We start from the raw sequence: 19554 nt of genomic DNA, 5'->3' as shown, positions 1-19554 counted from the left end.
AGGTTTTAAGATAGTACATGTTCTATATGTAATGCTTAGAACTTTTACATGTAAATGTTCTTAAACTGTTTTATGTAAATTCATAAAATAAAATGTTCTCTCTTTTGCTTCTAGAGGCACCAAGATTTTTTAAAAAATTTAATTTTTTAAAGTAATTAATTTATTATATGTTAATCACTATACATTATATCATTAGTTTTTGATGTAGTGTTCCATGATTCATTGTTTTTGTATAACACCCAGTGCTCCATTCAGTACGTGCCCTCTTTAATACCCATCACCAGGCTAACCCATCCCCCCCACCCAAAAATTTTTAATTTATTGCTACATTTACTCTGTTTTTAAATTTTGAAGTTTCCTGCTACAGATTAAAAGATAAGCCTTCAATAGCTATGGCTTGTAATCTAACAATTATAAATGTTTATAAAATTTAAAGATTTAAAAGTATTTGGATCAAAATTGTTTTTTATATTTTACCTTAGAGGAATTTCCACTCCTTTTACTACTTTGCTCACTAACAGTTTCTATCTGAAGAGTAAAACACAGTTTGATAAGATTCTGTGCACTGGTGTTGGAGCCCCTTCTCCCCTAACCCTGCCCTTTGTTCCCAGAGCAAAAGGGGAATGACTGGCTATGCATGGATTGTTTCCTCTTCTTTGATTAGCAGTATGTTTTGCTAATGTCAGATGTTATGTAATTATCTAAGTATATGTATATGTCACATTCATACTTTAATTTATACATTTGAATTTACTTTTTAAAAATTGAGGTATAATTAACATACACCAGTATATTAGTTTCAGGTGTACAATGATTTGATGTATATATATATTGAGAAATGATCACCAATCACAATAAGTCTAGTTAACATCCATTACCACACATAGTTACAAAATGTTTTCTTTGTGATTAGAACTTTTAAGATTTCGAGTTTACTTTTAAACTGATATTTAAAATTAGTAAGAATAAAACATTTCCATTCATTTGCTTTTATTTCTTTTGCTTTGTTTTGAAATGTGGTTAACATTTTAAAAATATTACTCCTTGACTTTCTATTTTTCTCAACCAGAAAGGAAAAAAAAAACATACAGAAATGTGTTACATTGAGAAAGTAGGAGGTAGTAAATGGGTTTAGGTTTTATGTACTATATTTGTCAACTCCCAAGTGCCTGGCCATCTTTTTCTACTAGATTGTGTACTCTTAGAAAACATGGGTATCTGTTTCCTTTGTTAAGTTCCATAATACTGATTATAGTGGATGCTCAGAATAGTAAGCATTTTTGACTGGCTGACTCCCGCCTGTTTGGACTCCAGATTATGGTTTAAGAATAGAGTTGCTAATGTATTTGTACCAAAACACTGAACAAACAAACAGAAACAAAGAAAACCTTGCTTCATATAACCTTAGACCACATTAAAAGTGAATTGAGGTTGGTAAGGCATTGAATTCATGGAGAAAAAATGGAAAAGTGATATAAGTTTATTGTCCTCTAAGACTCTGGGGAAGTCTTTCTCTCTCAGGTTTAATAACATTTAATTATACACTTATGAAAGGACTAGAAGTCTCATGTTAGCATCCCCTAAAAGCTATCAAATCCCAAATTTGACTTCAGTTGGGTTATAGACAATGAATGCTTTAAATTCTTTGATTTTTGATAAACAGGACCAATACTTTTATAGAAATAAACAGTTCTTTTGCTGTGAGAGTGATTGGGAGAACATCATGAACATGAAATTTTTTATATATTTTCTTTTAAACTTTACCTATATCAAGTACTCCTAAGGAATACTTACCATTCCTAAAGGGAATTTGATAAATTTCTTCCAAGCTCAATCTTCTATAGTAATTAAGAACTATATTTAAAAAATGCTCTTCTAGGACTTTTCATCCCTGAATTGTTATTTTCATACCCAGTTCCTATAATGTGGTTAATATAGCTAACCAGCAATGATCAAGGTTAAATTGATTCAAATATTTGTAATCCAAGTGAACATGTGCTTTAAAAAAAAGCTTTTATGGTATTTTCTTTCTGTTACTGTGTATCATAGCATTTAGTCAACATATGTATGAGGTAGCTTTTTCCTGATAAAATACAATTTTTAGTAGTTATTATTACATTACATAAGGACTACTTGTGGAAATAATATGGTGAAATTTTAGGTAAAAAGGATCTATACTTTGGAAATGATGGAATGTGCTACCAAGTCATAGCTATGAGGGTATTGTATTTGTTATTTATATTGTTCAATATTTTTATCGGTATCCAATTCTTCATTTACTGCTCTCTTGCTGATATATATGCTTGCAGAAACTTATATTTTATCTCAGTTTTTTAAGTGGGTTATTTTTGTGTTGTTTCTATATACTTCTTTTTCATGCACAGATTACATTTATTAAAAAAATTAAGTTAGTACTCAGGAGATATGTCAGCAGTATTAGAAAACTGAAAAATCACCTGTGAGGGTGTTAAAATTCTTATTTCTCATCTGCAAATGAAAACTGATAATCAAGACTCCTGAAATTTCTGATGGTGTGTTTCCAATCTCAGGAGTGGTTATTTCAAATGACTTCTAACTACAAATAGTAAAGCCTATGATGAAATCCTTGAAATTAATTAGCTGTCCCCTTTTTTTTTTTAAGGAAACATTCCCGCTTTTCTGCTTTAAACTGCTAAAAGGAAATTGATTCCTTTCTTAATAATAATTTTTGTGTTTTTTCTCTTTTTTGGACAGAGGTTCTAAAAGACTATATCAAGCCAGATGGGGAATGTTTGGAATTGTTTGCTCGAAATTTACAGCCAGGTTGGACTAGTTGGGGCAATGAAGTTCTCAAATTTCAACACATGGATTATTTTGTTGCTCTGCAGTCTAGAAGCTGACTATGATCTTAAAGTTGTGATTTTCTTCACTTTTTCCTCACCCCTTTTTCCTTCATTCTAACTGATATTTCCTTTTCTTACCAACCAGTATGCTTAGAAATGTAAACAGGACTTGGTTTTTCTGCCAAAGACCAGAAGTGACTAGTCTTTATGTAATTTTGAGATGAATTTACTTCCGTTGCACTAGTATTCCCCATTATTCCAGATTCACTGCAAATAAAGAGGTAAGCAGTTAGAAAAATGACAAGACTTTGTTATCGAAAAAGTTCGGAAAGCACGCACTATGGACCAGAGGTCATAATTCTGCCTATGGATGTGTTTCATTTGGCCCATATGGTGTTACAAAAGAAATTTGAACCATCATTCTGAAAATTTGAACCATCATTCGCTTTTCTCTAAACATCAGAAGCTCTGGCTGCATTGTGGTCTGTATTCTTTCCTGGCATCAGTCAGTAGGACCCAGTGGTAGCAGCTCACTTGGGAAGGGACATGGGCTCTGCAGTTTACCACAAAAACACTTGCTCCATGCCACTCACTTGTATTGTCTACGTGGCCCCTGTGCAACCCAAATTTATGATCTCTGGTATACTGTTACATTCTGGAAAAAATATTGAGAGACCTGCCGAGTACCTCATCATTGTACTGAGCTTATGGAACCTTTTTGGAGGGTTTTAAATTGCATTCAAGGTCACTTTTCAAGTACTTCTTAGTTTTGCTTGGTTTTCTAGAAGATTTAAAGAGTATTTCTTATAAAAATGTCAGAAGATGGGGCGCCTGGGTGGTCGTTAATCATCTGCCTTCAGCTCAGGTCATGATCCCGGGGTCCCGGGATCAAGCCCCGCGTCGGGCTCCCTGCTCCGCGGGAAGCCTGCTTCTCCCTCTCCCACTCCCCCTGCTTGTGTTCCCTCTCTCACTGTCTCTCTCTCTCTGTCAAATAAATAAATAAATAAATAAATAAAATCTTAAAAAAAAATGTCAGAAGATAATACTGCTTATGATTTAAAAGATATTTATATTATTTACAGATTTCCCACAAATATTTTTTTACTAAGTAAAATATTTTTTACTGAAATGATTCTTTGAAAAGCATGCTGATTTGTTGTGTATAACCTTTTTTAAAATTGAGATACAATTTCACATAAAATTCTCCAATTTTTACTATAGGATTCAGTGAGTTTAGAAAACATATACTATGGTTGTCTGTCTACCACCATAATCATGATATAGAACATTTTCTTCACCTCCAAAACTCATGTGTCCAATTACAGTCAATCCCTTCCTCCCATCCCTGGCATTTGGTGAACAATGATTTGTTTTCTATCATTAGTTTTGCTTTCTTAGAATTTCATATAAACAGGATCATAGAATATGTAATCTATTATATCTGGCTTCTTTCACTTAGCATTTTGACAAAAGTATTTATATAATTTACAGCTTTTCTACAAATATTTATCTGCTAAATAAAATGTTATATTGAGATGGTTATCTGACACATTTGCCAATTTGTTTACTGATTTTGCCAATGAAAAAATGTTATTTTTGAAGTTTGTTCATTCTTTGTGTGAAAATATATTATTATAGGCTTAACTTTGTATTTATAGGGATATTCTTACTTGTTATTGAAATGAAAGAAGGCATTAAACTGGAAGCAAACATCTCACAACCTTATTTGAAACTCTTTCCAGCCTCTTGTACTATTTATAGGTTTTATATAATTTGTGGAAACGTTTTATTCTAACCAAGTTTTTGGACTTTTATTTTTGCACCACAAATACTGATACTTGAGAGAAAAAGAGAATTTTTATTCACTGAATGTGGTATTCAAGACACAGAGGGTTGGTTTTTTGTGTGTGTGTTTTGTTTTAGACACAGAAGTTGTAGTCTTAGCTCTGTTCCTAAGTTGTACAACGTGTGGGCCTTGTTTGTAATACCTGTTTAATTATTGGGCTCTTTTTTGACCAAAAGATCATTCTGGAAAACGGAACAGTCACATACCTTGTGAGAACAAAAAGGCCAGACTAAGAGCATTGAACTTTGACTTCATTACCCCTGAGTTTTAGCCAACTGACCTAATGAACTTTATTATTCATTTAATGTTATATCTTCATTCAGAGATTTTTATATTGCTTTTAAAGCCTGTAAGGATTTTATTTTCTATCATATTTTTTTTTTACAGACTTAAAGTCTTTTAGGACTCTTGGAAATGCTTAGACAAAGGGATAGAGCTAATGTTTGTTGAATAGTGTGTTACTCTTTGCTATGCTTTTTACATTTTATTGCATTTAATCCTTGTACAGTCCTGAGAGTATTATCTCCATTTAATAGTCAAGAAAACTGAGGCCCAGGAGACTATTTTGTCCTAAAACCTATAGTAGGTATTGCAACTAGGATTAGAATGCACAGCTCCCTGACTTGTAGCCCAGCCCTGGAGTTTGGTTTGATTTGGAGGCCATGCAATCACAATTGGCATCCTGAGCAACCACACAAAAAGCCATTTCACCTGCACATGGTTAACGGCGGACACCACACTCGAGAAACTTTGGGGAATCTTGCCTCATAAGATTGTATCCTTAGGATTCATGGCCTTTCTCTTGACACTCTTTCACCTTCCCATTCAGGGTCCATTAGAGTAAGATCACAGAGCAGGTAACTACTCTTTTGGAAGCAGATCCTCTAAGTTGGTCCTTTTTGTCTTCCTTTCTTAGAAACGGGAAGTAATAATTCCTATCTCTTAAGTTGTTATGAGGATTAAATGAGTTAACACATGTAAGGCACTTAGAACTGTACTTGGAATATTTTAAGCAATCAATGTTTGAACTCTTCACGTATTTTTTAGTTTCAGGTCAAAAAGGTGTTCTTTCACAATTTGTACTCCAGTTTGGGGGATTCACCTGCATACTGTCCACAGAGTTTTTCTGTCTAAACATCATATTTTCTTGATCTTTTTCTTGAGATCAGATTTCCTAGCTTGCACCCGGTTTCATACATGAGGAAGCTTTGAAATCCATCATTTCCATTGTGGTCCTGCCTGGAAACAAATAATTAAAAACAAAACAAAGGCCACATGTAGCTTTGGGTTTCAACTCTTGACCCTGAACTTCATTGTTACTGTACATTGTTCTTTGATGACTTCCATAGGTGGTTAATTGGTGGCCTTTCTGATGTTTCTTCTATATTCAGAAACTTTAGGCTCATGTCACATTAATTTTGGTTCAAAATAGATCTGTTACACTTTGATGGATGATCCGTTACACTTGCAGGACCTTGATTTTTATGTGCAACAGCTGTGGACTGAATGCACCCTCCCAAAATTCACATGCTGAAACTCTAACCCTCAATGTGATGGTATTTAGGGGTGGGGCCTTTGGGAGGCAATTAGGGTTAGATTAGGTCATCAGTGGGGGGGGCCCTCATAATAGGATTAATGGCTTTATAAAAAGAAACATGGGATCTCACTCTGCATGCAAGGACCAACAAAAGGCCAGGTGAGGACATAACCAGGAAGATGGCTCTTACTGGGAACCTGACCATGCTGACACCTGATCTTGAACTTTCAATCTCCGGAACCCCAAAGAATAAATGTTTATCATGTAAGTCACCCAGTCTATGGTAATTTGTTATAGTAGCCTGGAACCATCAAAGAAATTTTCTCATTGATAAGATACCCATCAAGTAAATAAGGCCTTTTTCTTTAGATAGTCTGAAAGTGAGAATAGGTTTTTCTTCTTGGATGTCAACATTTGAGCTCCCTCAAAAAAGCCAGTGTCACTGAGGGCTGGTTGTCTTCTTGGAGGACAGAGAGATTAGTCCATGACTCAGGTCTGGGCCTGGCTTTAATTGCTACCTTGCTCTGTCCTTGCTGTAGGCTGTATCTACCTTGTCCTGTTCTAATCCTTCAAATTCTATGACTCAAACTCATTCTTACCAGAAACCCCAAATGCACCTTTTCAGATTTGGTACCCTAGAGACATATTTTAGTGAATTTTTATATATTCAGCTTCAGTGAAACTTTGGGTTTTCTACTGATGGTGATTCAGAGGAGGATTATAAACACATTAAAGGCCCTCCCTTCCCTGAAGGCCTGCCACACCCTGGGAAGCACCACAGCACTGTTGGTGTAGTTCTCTGGTTATCAGAGTTCTTTTACTTCAGTTATGTCATTTTACCCTCAAAGCAGTTTTATAAAGTTGTAGTTATAATGAGGGAACAGGTTCATAGAGGCTAGCTGACATGGCTAATAAGTGATAACCAGGACTTGAATTCTGATTCCTAAATTAAGGCACTTGATGTTGTATCATGTTTGCTAATGAACCTGAGATCTTAATAATAGGCTCATTAGCTGCTAATCAGAGGATCCATTGGGTAGCCTGAAGTAAATTTAGAATGGTTCATATATAATCATCCAAACATACCCTTCTCAATATATGATATCATCAGTTTTAAGTTATTAACACAATATTTTCATTAGAGATTTTAGTGACATTGATAGAACTGATAGACGGAGTGCCACTCAGAATCACTCAGAATCAGATGGGCTGTGAAATCCTTTGACATAAGCCGTTAGCATATTTACCATGCAGTTATGTGTTCCTCAGTTAGATTAGCCATTTTAAGTTCACATTTTTAAGGAAACTCTTATGCAAAATACAGATTTGGATTTGAAGATGGCTATTCAAGTAGTGAGAAAGGAGAGATTAAATAAGGTAAGTACAGGTGCAAATTATTTTATGTACCATAGTAATCTGTTACCAGTGTTTGGATGTATGGACAAACCCAGAACTATATAGACGGCCTTAATTCATGGTTCTACTGACTAGTCTGCTCCAGCTTGAAAGCAAGTCAGATTACCATGATAACTCCACAACCAGCCTTTTCCCTTAAATATTCCTAGGAGTTAACCTAAATCTTCTGGGACTTCTGTGAACTTGAGGGGAACTTCTTGGTCTTTTTCAGTAGCAGTCCAAGTCCTTGGGACCATGTAAAAACAAATTGATCTCTAGGGGTGGAGAACATGAGGAAACTATTTTTTTATTCACTTTTTCTGATTGGGCTTTGGCCTAATTATCAGATAACTATGACACAACAATGGGATAACTTTGGATGACAACTAGGGCAAATGAGTGGTCACTTAACAGTGTTAAGTCATTTTTGGTCAATATCTCTAAGGAAAAACATAAGGTACCCAGATTGATTTTTAGCTGCTTCTCCCCAAATTGCCCACATATATCCTGATCGTTAGTCAAACTAGACTGTTGTTATTTGAATTTAGGACTCTGTGCTTTTGCTCATGAATCTGCCTCAGTCAGGAAAAAACTAGGCTGTGGGATCAGCTGGATCTATATTTTGAGTCTTGATATTCATCTTCTGAGTGGCTGAGTAATTATTTAAACTATGCTTTCCTGTTTTCTGAAGAATAAGAAGGCTAATCTTTGGACTTTGTAGGATTATTATGAAGATGAAGTGAAATAACGTATGTAAAGTTGCCTAGCATAGGACCTGGTACTTAGAAGTTATTCAATATATATGCTTATTTCTCTTTATTTACAGTCTTCCTGGCAACATGTCTGTCTTCATGATCCACTTTTTTTTCCCCCCTAAAGGAAGGCTTTTTTTCTTGCTCTTAGAGCCGCTTTTTACGTGTATGGATTATCCAAATAGGTTTTCCCTCACATTTATCACAGAAAGAGAAAAGTGGTTTATTCTTTAGGTGGCTCACTGGAAAAAAATAAAAAATAAATGACTTTATATCCTCTTGAATACCTTATGAGAGGAGGACGAATTTTTATTTATGTTTCTCCTACCAGCATACCTGGAACTGCCAGTATTTAATGAATGAATGCACTAACTCTTGGCCTTCAAGTATCTTTGAATTCTGTTAAGTAGATAAGACTCGTGTAAGAAACCATTACAGCATAGCAAACCACAGTGTACAGTCAAAGATTAAGTGGTGGAATAGACGGAAAGTGATGCAGAAGTTTAGAGAAGCAGATTACTTAGAGATCACTAAGCAATGTGAGAAACAGAGAGCAAACCAAGTCCTGATTAAATTTTGTGTTTTTTTCTAACTGTAATGATGTTACTAGACAGTAGGCAGCTAAAATGTGTGAGTTCAGAAGAATTACAAAGAAAGCATTTTGTTCTTTCTAGATTGTAAACTTTAAAATATTTTATATTTCTTTAGAAATATAGAGGATATTAGTACATGCAATTTATTTTATCAATTTGTTAGAACCAGAGGCTAAATTAACAGGAGTTTTTACTTACTTCTCTGTATTTTCCACCTTTTGAATGAAAATGTTATTTGGGCATCTTTTGTAGAGTTGTCTAGTAGGATTATTTTTATTATTTTACAGCTGTGCTGAGGTATAATTGATATAAATTGCACATACTTACAATGTACAGTTTAATGAAGTTTGACTTCTGTTTATACCTGTGAAGCTACCATCACAAACAAGATAATAAACATAATCTCGGAAGATTTTGTCAAAGCCCTGTATATCTACGTTTTATTCCTGTGCAATAATATGCATTCTGTACCGTAGAATTGTGTGCATTTTCTAGAATTATACATAGATGAAATTATACAGCATTCACTCTTATTTTTGTGTAGCTTCCCTTCACTCAACATAATTATTTTGAGATTCTTTGTGTGTGTATCAATAATTCATTCCTCTTTATTGCTGAGTAGTATTAAATTGTATGGACATACCACATCTTATCTTTTCATGTATTAGTTTTCTATTGCTGCCCTAACAAATTACCACAATCGTAACGATTTAAAAGAACACTCATTATTAGTTTACAGTTTTGTAGGTCAGAATTCTGGGCAGTCTCACCTGAGTCACTGCCTAGGATGTCAGAAGACTAAAAACAAGGTGTTGGCTGGACTGAGCTCTTATCTGGAGGCTTTAGGGAAGAATCCATTTTCAACGTCATTCGGGTTGATCGCCAAATACAGTTCTGTTTCTTTAATGGCTGTCACCTAGGGAGCTGCTGCTCTCCAGTCCTTGCCCATGGCTCCCTCTATCTTCAAAGTCACAATAGCACATTGAGTACTTAGCCTTCGATTCTCTCTGACTTCCCCTTGTGCTGCCATCTAAAGAAAAGGCTTTTAAAAAGGGCCATTGTGATTTGATCAGACCCACCTGAATAATCTCCCTTTTGTGAGTGATATATGATCATATTCACGGGTTCCAACCAAATTCAAAGGGGAGGAGATTTTACAAGTGAGAAGCTCTTGGGAGTCATTCTTAGAATTTTGCCTACCATGGGCCCAGTCTCTGGCCTCCAGTGATCCATGTCTGTCCCACTGTAAAATACATTAGCACCTTCCCAAGGTTTGCAAGGATATCATTCCATCAGTTCAAAGTCCAGGATCTCATCTAAATTTCTTCAGCTTGAAAGTCTCAAATCTCATCCTTTTAAGTCATGTAAATCAGGTTAGAACAGAGGCATCAGGGGGCACCTGGGTGGCTCAGTCGTTAAACATCTGACTTTGGCTCAGGTCATGGTCCCAGGGTCCTGGGATTGAGCCCCACATCGGGCTCCCTGCTCAGCGGGAAGCCTGCTTCTCCCTCCCACTCCCCCTGCTTGTGTTCCCTCTTTCGCTGTGTCTCTCTCTGTCAAATAAAAAAAAAAAAAAGAACAGAGGCTTCTGGTATAATCCATTAAGCACAGCTTCAGGGCAAAAGTCCTCTCCATTAGTGGACCTGTGGAACTAAAGAAACAAATGACCTGCCTCCAACATAATCAACATACAATAGTGGGACATGCAAAGCTTAGGAGTTACAGCTATTCCAGTTTAAAAAGAGGGGATATGGAAAAAAAAATGGCCTTACTTGTCCAAAACAGTTTGAAAATCTAGCCAAGTGAACTCCAGGCAGACTTCCTTGATTAGACTCCAATGTAAGTTCAGTAAAACTTGGCAGTCACCTTGGCTCCCAGCTCTTGGCTCCACCCTCTGAGCTCTGGTTCAAGTCTCGGCTTTTGTTTCCATCCTTTGAGTTACCCTCCCTTTTCTATGAAGGGTAGCATGTGTCCACAGCTGACTTCTTTTATCAGCCTGCTTCCTGTCAGTATAATTTGTAGGGTATGACAGCCTTCTTTTCATTTTATACACTCTCCCTTTTAGTCCAAGCTGGTATCATTTCTGCTGGCATAAATTCTTAAGAACCTTGTGGCTCTTGTTTGGAATTTTTTTTTTAATGCTTTTTATCAACTTGGGGAAGTTCCCTTCTATTCCTATTGTTTTGAGAGTTTTTATCATGACTAAATGTATTTTATCAGATGCCTTTTCTGTGTCAATTGATAAGATCATATGATTTTTCTTTAGTTTGTTAACATAATGTATTAACATTCACTGGCTTTCAAATTATGAGGTAGCCTTTCAAATTGAATAAATCCCTCTTGGATGAGGTCTATAATCCTATTTTATACACTGCTGTTTTTGGTTTGCTAATATTTAAAAAAAAACCTTTACTGAACCCAAGATCATTTGCATTTTCTGTTATTTTTTCTTCTAGAAGTTTTATACAATTTGGTTTATGATCTATGTATAGTTATTTTTATGTATAGTGTGAGGTAAAGGTCAATGTTTATTTTTTCCAAATGTATACCCAATTAATACAGCACTAATTGTTGATAAATCTTTTCTGCTACTGAATTGCATTGGCATCTTTGTTGAAAACAATTGACAAAGATATATGCATCTATTTCCAGATTCTTAGTTTTGTTCCATTGAACTATGTCTTTATTTATGTTAGTTCCACACTATCTTGATTACTATAGTTTATAAGAAGAAGTCTTGAAATCAGATAGGATCAGTCCACAAACTTTGTTGTTGTCATTGTTTTTGGTCATCACTTAAAAAAATTTGTTTAATTTAAATGCTAGTTAGTTAACTTATAGTGTAATATTGGTTTTGGGAGTAGAATTTAGTGATTCATCACTTACATATAACATCCAGTGCTCATCCCACCAAGTGCCCCCCTTAATACCCTTCAGCAACCTTCAGTTTGTTCTCTATAGTTAAAAGTCTTTTATGATTTGCCTCTCTCTCTTTTTTTCCCTTCCCCATGTTCATCTGTTTTGTTGCTTAAATTCCACCTGGTCATCACTTACGAGATTCCATTTTTATTTGTAAAATTTACATTTAAAAATTATTAGTAACACCAAATATTTAAAAATATTAGGTCATTCATATTTCTTTCATGAATTATCAACAGTTCCTTCTGATTATCCATTTTCCTGATGAGGTATTCATATTTTTAAACGAATTTTTCCAAGCTTTATAATATGGAAATTTAAAACATACACAAAATAATTATGTAATGAACAATATAAAGATGTAATGATGTAATAATAATGTAAAGACAATGATATAATGAACCTCTATATACCCATCATTCAACTTCAACAATTATCAACCTATGACCAGTTTTGATTACTTTATACCCCTGCCTACTCCTCCCACCTGGATTGTTAAAAAGACAATCCCAGACATCCTATTATTCCATCTGTGGTGTCCTCATTCTACAGATGAGCAAAGTAAGATTCAGAGAGTTTAAATGATTCGGTCAGAGTCATACAGCTAATAAGTAGCAAAACTGGGATCTGAACCCCAGTCCGTTTCACTCCAAATCCCACACTATTATTTACTTGTTTCTTTCTTTAATTTTAAACCACTTTACTGAGGTGTGATTGACATGAAAAAGCTGTACATATTTAATGTATACAACTTGATGAGTATGGGAATAAGTATATACCTGTGAAACCATCACCACTATCAAGGCCATAAACATATCCATCACCTCCCAAAGTTTCCTCCTACCTTCTTTTTATTATTATTATTATTAGTAGTAGTAGTATTGTGTATGTGTCTGTGTGTGTATGTGTTAGAACACACTCCTCCTGTATCTCCATCTCCCCTTTATGTGTTTTGCCAACCTTCCACCTCCCCTCTGGCAACCATTAATCAGTTCTCTATATTTATAGTTCTGATTCTGCTTTTTGTTTGTTTATTCATTGTGTTATTTTTTTTAGATTCCATTTATGCGTAGAATCATATACTATTTGTTTTTCTCAGTCTGACTTAACTTCACTTAGCATAATAATCTCTAGGTCTATCCAAGTTGTCTCAAATGGCATGATCTCATCCTTTTTTGGTTGTGTAATATTCCATTGTGTATATACATCACATTTTCCTTATCCATTCATCTACTGATGGACACTTAGTTTTCTTCCATGTCTTTGTTATTGCAAAAAATGCTGCAATAGACATCTGGGGTACATATATCTTTTCCAATAGTGTTTTCATTTTCCCTAGATAAATACCCAAGAGTAGAATTAGGGGTCATATGGTAGTTCTATTTTTAATTTTTTGAGGAATGTCCATACTGTTTTCCAAAGTGGTTGTACCAGTTTACATTCCCACCAACAGTGCATGAGGATTCCTTTTTCCCCACATCCTCACGAACACTTGTTTCTTGTCTTCTAGATTTTAGCTATTCTGACAGGTATGAGGTAGTATCTCATTGTGGTTTTGATTTGCACTTCTCTGATGATGAGTGATGTTGAGCATCTTTTCATGTGTCTGTTGGCCATCTGTATGTCTTCTTTGGAAAAATGCCTATTCAGGTCCTCTTCCCATTTTTAATCCGTTTATTTTTTTGGTGTTGAGTTGTTTGAGTTCTTTAAATATTTTGGATATTAACCCTTAGTGGATGAATCATTTGCAAATATCTTCTCCCATTGAGTAGGTTGTCTTTTTGTTTGGTTGTTGGTTTCCTTTGCTGTGCAAAAGCTTTTTATTTTGATGTAGTACCAGTAGTTTACTATTGTTACTTTTGTTTCTCCTGCCCTAAGAGATATATCTAGAAAAATGGCTGATGTCAGAGAAATTACTGCCTATGTTCTCTTCTAAAGTTTTAATGGTTTCATGTCTCATATTTAGGCCTTTAATCCATTTTGAGCTTATTTTTATGTATGGTGTAAGAAAGTGGTCCGTTTTCATTCTTTTGCATGTAGCTGTCCAGTTTTCCCAGCACCATTTATTGAAAAGGTAGTCTTTTCCCCATTGTATATTCTAACCCCCTTTGTCATAGTTTAATTGATCATATATGTGGGCTTATTTCTGGGATTGCTTTCCTGTTCTATTGATCTTTGTGTCTTTTTTTGTGTGTGTGCCTGTACCATACTGTTTTGTTTACTACAGCTTTGTAGTATATCTTGAAATCTGAAATTGTGATACCTCCAACTTTGTTCTTCTTTCTCAGGATTGCTTTGGCTATTCAGGGTCTTCTGTGGTTCCATACAAATTCTTTGTTCTAGTTTTGTGAAAAATGCTGTTGGTATTTTGACAGGGATTGTATTGAATCTGTAGATTGCTTTGGGTAATATTGACATTTTGACAATATTAATTCTTTCAATCCCTGAGCATGGAATATTTCTCCCATTTGTGTCATCTTCAATTTCTCTCATCAGTGTTTTATAGTTTTCAGAGTGTGGGTCTTTCACCTCCTTAGTTAAGTTTATTCTTAGGTATTTTATTCTTTTTGGTGCAATTGTAAATTATGTTATTTTTAAAATTTCCTGCAACTTTGTTGTTAGTATATAGAAACACTACTGATTTCGGGGTATTAATTTTGTATCCTGCCACTTTACTGAATTTGTTTATTCTAGCAGTTTTTGTGTGTGTGTGTGTGGAATCTTTAGGATTTTCTATGTATAGTATCATGTTATCTGTGAATAGTGAAAGCTTAACTTGTTTACCAATATGGATGCCTCTTATTCTTCTTAATTTTTTATTTTTTGTCTCTTATTTTTCTTGTCTGATTGCTGTGGCTAGGAATTCTTTTTTTTTTTTAAATTTTTATTTAAATTCAGTTTAATTAAGATATACTGTATTATTAGTTTCAGAGGTAGAATTCAGTGATTCATCAGTTGCATACAGCACACAATGCTCATTACTTCAAGTGCCCTCCTTAACGCACATCACCCAGTTACCCCATCCCCCCACCCACCTCCCCTTCAGCAACCGTCAGTTCCCTGTAGTTCAGCATCTCTTATCATTTGCCTCCCTCTCTGTTTTCATCTTATTTTATTTTTCCTTCCCTTCCCCTGTGTTCATCTGTTTTGTTTCTTAAATTCTAAATGAGTGAAATCATATATTTATCTTTCTCTGACTTATATTGCGTAGCATAATACCCTCTAGTTCCATCCACATCATTGCAAATGGCAAGATTTCATTCTTTTTGATGGCTGAGTAATATTTCATTGTGCATATATATACACATCTTCTTTATCCATTCATCTATTGATGGACATCTGGGCTCTTTCCATAGTTTGGCTATTGTGGACATTGCTGCTATAAACATTGGGGTGCATATGCCCATTTGAATGACTATGTTTGTATTCTTTGGATAAATACCTAGTAGTGCAATTGCTGGGTTGTAGGGTAGCTCTATTTTTAACTTTTTGAGGAACCTCCATACTGTTTTCCAGAGTGGCTACACCAGCTCACATTCCCACCACCAGTTAAGAGGGTTTCCCTTTCTCAGCATCCTCACCAACATCTGTCGTTTCCTGACTTGTTAATTTTAGCCATTCTGACTGGTGTGAGGTGGTATCTCATTGTGGTTTTGATTTGTATTTCCCTGATGCCGAGTGATATTGAGCATTTTTTCATGGTCTATTGGCCATTTCTGTGTCTTCTTTGGAGAAATGTCTGTTCATGTCTTCACCCATTTTTTAACTGGATTATTTGTTTTTTGGGTGTTGAGTTTGTAAGTTCTGTATAGATTTTGGATACAAGCCCTTTATCTGATATGTCATTTGCAAATATCTTCTCCCATTCTGTAGGTTGCCTTTTAGTTTTGTTGATTGTTTCCTTTGCTGTACAAAAGCTTTTTATCTTGATGAAGTCCCAGTACATTTTTGCTTTTGTTTCCCTTCACATGTCTAGTGAGAACTTGCTATAGCTGATGTCTGAGAGATTACTGTCTGTGCTTTCTTCAAGGATTTTTATGGTTTCAGGTCTCACATTTAGGTTTTTAATCCATTGAGTTTATTTTTGTTTGGTGAAAGAAAGTGGTCCAGTTTCATTCTTTTGCATGTGGCTCTCTAGTTTTCCCAGCACCATTTGTTGAAGAGATTGTCTTTTTCCCATTGGATATTCTTTCCTGCTTTGTCAAAGAGTAATTGACTATATAATTGTGGGTTCATTTCTGGGCTTTCTATTCTATTCCATTGATCTTATGTGTACTGGCATATATGCCAGTATGATACTGTTTGAATTACTACTGCTTTCTAATGTGACTTGGAATCTAGAATTTGATACCTCTAGTTTTGTTTTTCTTTTTCAAAATTGCTTTGGCTGTTTGAGGTCTTCTGTGGTTCCATACAAATTTTAGGATTGCTTGTTTTAGTTCTGTGAAAAATGTTGGTATTTCGATAGGGATAGCTTTAAATCTGTAGATTGGTATTATATTCATTTTAACAATATTTGTTCTTCCAGTCCGTGAGCATGGAATGTCTTTTCATTTCTTTGCATCGTCTTGAATTTCTTTTATCAGTGTTCTATAGTTTTCAGAGTACAGGTCTTTCACCTCTTTGGTTCAGTTTATTCTTAGATATTACATTGTTTTTGGTGCCATTGTAAATGGGATTGACAGGCAACATTTATAACAAATTGACTGTATGGTTAGCATTGTATTTAAAGTCCCCCAGGAAATGGACTTAGGGTGCTTTGCAGAGCCATCTTGCACTGGGCTGGGAGATGGGTTTCTGAGAGCACAGATAAAGTTGTTGGAGGAGTTGGAGGATATGAATAGAGGGTATGAGGGCAGGGAGGAGTAAGCCTCCAAAGTGCCAGGCATCTAATATGGATGCTCTCCAAATTATGTTGTTCATACTCACCCATGTATAGATAAGTCAATGAAAATGATTTAAACGTGAGAATAAATTAAGACTTCATCCTGGAGAAATGTGAAAGGGTTAAGATAGTAGAAGGTAAATTAAAAAATGTATAAGAAGCTAAAAACAACAAAAGGAAAGAGAAACGAATTAGGATAAGACAACTTAAAATTCCAGCAGTAACATTAATGATTTTGTTTTATTTTTTATTTTTTTAATTTTTTATAGTAACACTAACAATTTTAACATGAAATAAGGACAAACTAGAAGTTTTCATAACTTCCAGTTATAAAATAAATAAGTCACAGAGATGAAAAGTACAGCATTAGGGAATATAGTCTTGTCAATAATACTGTAATAATGTTGTATGGTATCAGATGGTGACTAGACTTATTGTGGTAAGCATTGAGTAATGTATAGAATTGTTGAATCAGTATTGTACACCTGAAGCTAATACAACATTGTGTGCCAGTTGTATTTCAATAATAAAAAAAGTGAAAAAAATGAAATAAGGACAAAAGTAAAAGAATAAAACTGAGTGAAAAGTAAAGTTAGATAAAAAGTTGAAACTGAGGCACTTGGTAGATTAAATAAAAGAATTGAGAGATAAAGTTAAATAAGTGATTTAATAGTTTAAGATGTGAGTGAGGTAACTAAGTAAAGAGTTGGCAGAAATAAAGAATGAACAGGAAGGAAGTGGAGTCAAGGCCCTCAGTTTTCCTGCTGAAGCAGCTGATCTTTGTTGCCAGGAGTGGAGAGGCCTGAAAGCCTCCTCAGCAACCCCTGCTTGGGGTAGACAGAGGCCCTTTCTAGTGCTAGTGTGCTGTCTTATTTCATTGTCTGTGGATGTAGCAAATATAGCAATATAATCTGACCTCAGGAAATACCCTCTTCAATTTCATTGTTGATACTGTTTTTTAATAAATAAATGTTGACAGCAGAGGGAGGAATCTAGCGGCATGCTGGGAAATGTTTAAAAACCATCTGTGGGGGGGATGCCTGGGTGGCTCCATCATTGAGCGTCTGCCTTAGGCTCGGGTCGTGATCCCATGGTCCTGGGATCGAGCCCCATGGCAGGCTCTGGGCTCAGTGGGTAATCTCCTGGTCTCTCTGCCCCTCCACCTGCTCATGTGTTCTCTCTCTCTCTGTCTCTCTCTCAAATAAATAAATAAAATCTTAAAAAAAAAGAAAACATTAAATTATGGTTATTTCCTTGTTTTGTTAGATAGGTCAGTATCTGGTACTTGTTAAACGAGTTCCAGGAAAGAGTAGTAAAGGTGCTAAACTTTATATTCACTTTTACATAAAACTTATTATTAATGCCAGGAAACGAGGGCTTGCTGTGAAATTTCCCAGCTCCCTTTCTTTCTGTCTCTAATATAATTTTTATCTTAGAGTACTTCTTTTTCATTGAGTTCCATTTTAAGATGCTTTTGACTTAAAAAAAACAAATTTCTCTTTTACTATACTAGCAAAGAATTTCTGAAGCAATTTGACTTACCTTAGGGCCAGGTTCAACATTAAACTGAAATCTTTTTAATGGTAATACTATTTTCTTGCATGCTTTATGGTCCTTTAGAGTATTGTCAGAAAAGTATGTAACCTTTGAATATACCTTACTATAGGAATTTCCTTTTAAATTATAAAAAACTGGCTCAACTTTACTTGGATTGATTCTTGTGGAGAATGTATAATAATGAAGTTAAGGTATCAGTATAGAGTTCCTAGATTCCTCCCCTAACCCTATTTAAAAAATCTTGGCAATGCTATTTCCATTTTTTTCTTTGTTTCATGTAAGATTATATTAAGGAAAGTATTAACAATTACATTTGAAAAATTATTTTTTCCATATGTAAACTTTCTCCTTGAACATGATTGGCTGTACTGAGAAATGTGACAGGATAAATTCCAAAGTTTTTGTGTGGCATATATTTGTGTTTTCACTAAACAGAAGGAAGTGGGAAGTAAAATGTGTATGTTTCCCACTTCTTTTTTGAAAGAGATTATAATACTGAATTGAGGTGATTTGTGTCTGTTCGTGGCATTTGTGACACGAGTCAAATGCTGTTTTGTTCAGATAGTGCTGGGATACTGTCTACACCATCACTTGCCAATAGCACTTTCTGCAGTGATGGAACTGTTCTCTGTGCTGTCAAACAGTAGTCACATGTAGCTATTGAACGCTTGAAATATGGCTAGTGTGACTGAGTAACTGAATGTTTGATTTTAATTAATTAAAATTTAAATCATATAGGCTAATGGCTACTTTGTTAGACAGAGTTTTCTTATTCCTATTGCAAAAAACTAACAGTTTGAGTTAGAAAAAAACATGTTAAGTGTGCACAGATTCTCTCTGTCTCTGTTTAGTTGATTCTGTTAAGGATGTTTTTGGAGAGGAGGCAGTGTAGTATCACGGAATGGGAAGGCTTGCATTCTCATCCGGCTATGCCATTAAGCAGCTTGGGCACATTATCTCTCCGGGTAATTTCCTTGCATGGAAAATGAGGAATCTATTGGTTTTCAAATTTATATTTAGTATTGGGACTTTTTCTTAAAAACAAAGCCAAACAAACTGAGCAGAAACCTCATAGGTAAGACAGAGGTGAGAGTGAGGGGTGGGATGGGATTAGGCAGCAGAGTCCTGTCCCTTAAAGTCATCCCTTTATCTCTCAGTAATTCCCAAGCTCCTCTACTACAGTAGAGAGCTCAGTCTGCAAAGCATTGGAGTGGGTGGAATCCAGGGTTCCTTCTACCTCTGATAAAG

General features: G+C 35.2%; 1 protein-coding gene across 8 annotated transcripts in view; it reads left to right on the top strand.

Moving 5' to 3' along the window:
• Positions 1–19554, top strand: part of METTL4 (methyltransferase 4, N6-adenosine) — a 235899-nt gene that overhangs the window by 37714 nt on the left and 178631 nt on the right. For 6 of the 8 annotated variants that reach the window (XM_036123390.2, XM_036123388.2, XM_036123389.2 and 3 more), the window contains exon 9: positions 2734–4428. The exons of the other annotated variants lie outside the window; for them this stretch is intronic. In XM_036123390.2, the coding sequence (XP_035979283.1) occupies positions 2734–2879 (146 nt within the window). In that variant the 3' untranslated portion in view covers positions 2880–4428. Of the gene's footprint in view, positions 1–2733; positions 4429–19554 lie in introns of those variants that run through there. 8 annotated transcript variants of the gene reach the window in all.

Source organism: Halichoerus grypus, chromosome 13, assembly GCF_964656455.1.
Source record: "Halichoerus grypus chromosome 13, mHalGry1.hap1.1, whole genome shotgun sequence".
Classification (NCBI taxonomy): Eukaryota; Metazoa; Chordata; class Mammalia; order Carnivora; family Phocidae; genus Halichoerus; species Halichoerus grypus.
This window is presented reverse-complemented; position numbering and strand designations above follow the sequence as displayed.